Here is a 1,585-nt window from a genome sequence, read left to right as displayed (position 1 = left end):
GGGGGGGGGCAGGTGGCCGAGGGACCCAAACCGTTAGAAGTACCAGGTATCGTGCCTGCTGCTCGAGCCGCATTCGCACTCACTCACTCACACACATACACATGTACACACGCACACACATACACCCACGTCGAGTTGCACTGCGAGGGGCGGGCCGGGCGAGGCCCTTTTCACCGTTACCGGGACAAAGTATGAGGTATGTCACCCGGGGGGTGGGGTGCGGGAGGGCGTGGGAGACGGGAGATCGGGAGGTTCTCGGGCGATGCGACGGGGCGTTGGCGTTGACGTCCTATCCGCCGGCCCGGACGGAAGCACCGGGGCGCCCCGCGCCCCCTGCATAGCCAGATCTCGAGGTGATGACAGGGGAGAAGGAGATGGTCGGAACTTTGCAAGTAGGAGCATGGCAACTGACAACACCGACACGGCGGGGTAGGTCTAAGCGCACGCAGGTTGCTGCTCCTCAACCCCATGACACCTCCTCGGCGCGGAGGTCGTGGCGTTGCGCGCCATGAGAGAGAGGGGCCTAGCGGACGCAGCAGGCGGACGGACGCGTCGCCGGCGTCCCCCCGTCCTCCTTCTTCCCCCCCTGGCCTGCGTCCCGGAGTCCCGGCGGCGGGGCGGCGCGCGCGCGCGGCTCCGGCGGCTCCGGCTGCGTCCTGGTCCTGGCCGGCCCGGAGCGAGGGATCCTCCTCACTCGCCTCTCGTTCGCGGCCCCCGGCGCACAGCTCCACACGGCTCCGCAGCGCCGGCCCAGGCGAGCACCCAGCGCCGAGCACAGCGGCCAGGGCTCCGGTTCCGGTCCGACCCACCGCTCGCGCACAACGGTCTGCCCCTGCCTGCCGTCCGGTCCGGCGCGTGTCATCGCGCACCTCCCCGACGAGCGCGTGCCGGCCGTCAGCGCCCGCCCCGTTCCGCCCCGCCGTCAAACTGTGGCTGCTCGAGTCCAAGTCGTCGGCGATGAGGAAGAAGAAGAAGAAGGTGGCGCGACCGCCGCCGCCGCCCGCCGCCAAAAAGAGCAAGCCGTCCAAGAAGAAGAAGTGCCCAAAAATGAAGCGAAGGACCTGTGAGTACACTCGAGTGTGGCCCTTGCCCTGCCCTGGCCCGGTCCCCGGCCCCCTGCCGCCGGCCAGACAATGCCATTTGGTTTGCGGGTGGCACTTTACTCGCCCCCTTTGGACACAATAACGGGACCCCTCCGCCTCCTTGCGCGAAGCCCTCGCTCTCCTCCAGGCGCTCGCTCCAGGGCCAATTTCCTTTTCGCCCTTTTTGTTGTTTTGTTTTGGCGGAGCCGTTAAGCCGCCCATCGATACGGGCCCATTATGTACAGGTCCACCCGGCAGCGGCGTGGGGCAGCGAGGTCTAACCACCACCTCTGTCACCATCACCCAGGACCGTCCTCACCACAGAGGCTTCTCCGTTCGTGCCCGTGGTGAGGCGTTGATGGTGACGGTGGCGAGTCGCTCCTTCCTCCGTCCCCGCCCGCGCTCCGCTCCGCCTGCCTGCCCGGCATCGGCATCGGCGAGTCCAATAACTGGGACACTAACGGAGCGGGAGCGTCCTGGGGCTGGGGGAAAAAGGGGGGGCG

The 1,585-nt window shown here is 67.9% G+C and overlaps 1 protein-coding gene across 2 annotated transcripts in view; it reads left to right on the top strand.

The window, feature by feature from the left end:
- Positions 1 to 1,585, top strand: part of LOC113207358 (long-chain-fatty-acid--CoA ligase 5) — an 18,131-nt gene that overhangs the window by 6,249 nt on the left and 10,297 nt on the right. Inside the window, exon 1 of one of the 2 annotated variants that reach the window (XM_026423926.2) lies at positions 700 to 1,063. The exons of the other annotated variant lie outside the window; for it this stretch is intronic. Within the exon in view, the coding sequence (XP_026279711.1) occupies positions 958 to 1,063 (106 nt within the window). The 5' untranslated portion in view covers positions 700 to 957. Of the gene's footprint in view, positions 1 to 699; positions 1,064 to 1,585 lie in introns of those variants that run through there. 2 annotated transcript variants of the gene reach the window in all.

Source organism: Frankliniella occidentalis, unplaced genomic scaffold (assembly GCF_000697945.3).
Source record: "Frankliniella occidentalis isolate FOCC.00 unplaced genomic scaffold, Focc_3.1 Scaffold1018, whole genome shotgun sequence".
In the NCBI taxonomy this organism is placed as follows: Eukaryota; Metazoa; Arthropoda; class Insecta; order Thysanoptera; family Thripidae; genus Frankliniella; species Frankliniella occidentalis.
The sequence above is the reverse complement of the archived record's forward strand: the minus strand, read 5'-3'. Positions and strand labels throughout refer to the sequence as shown.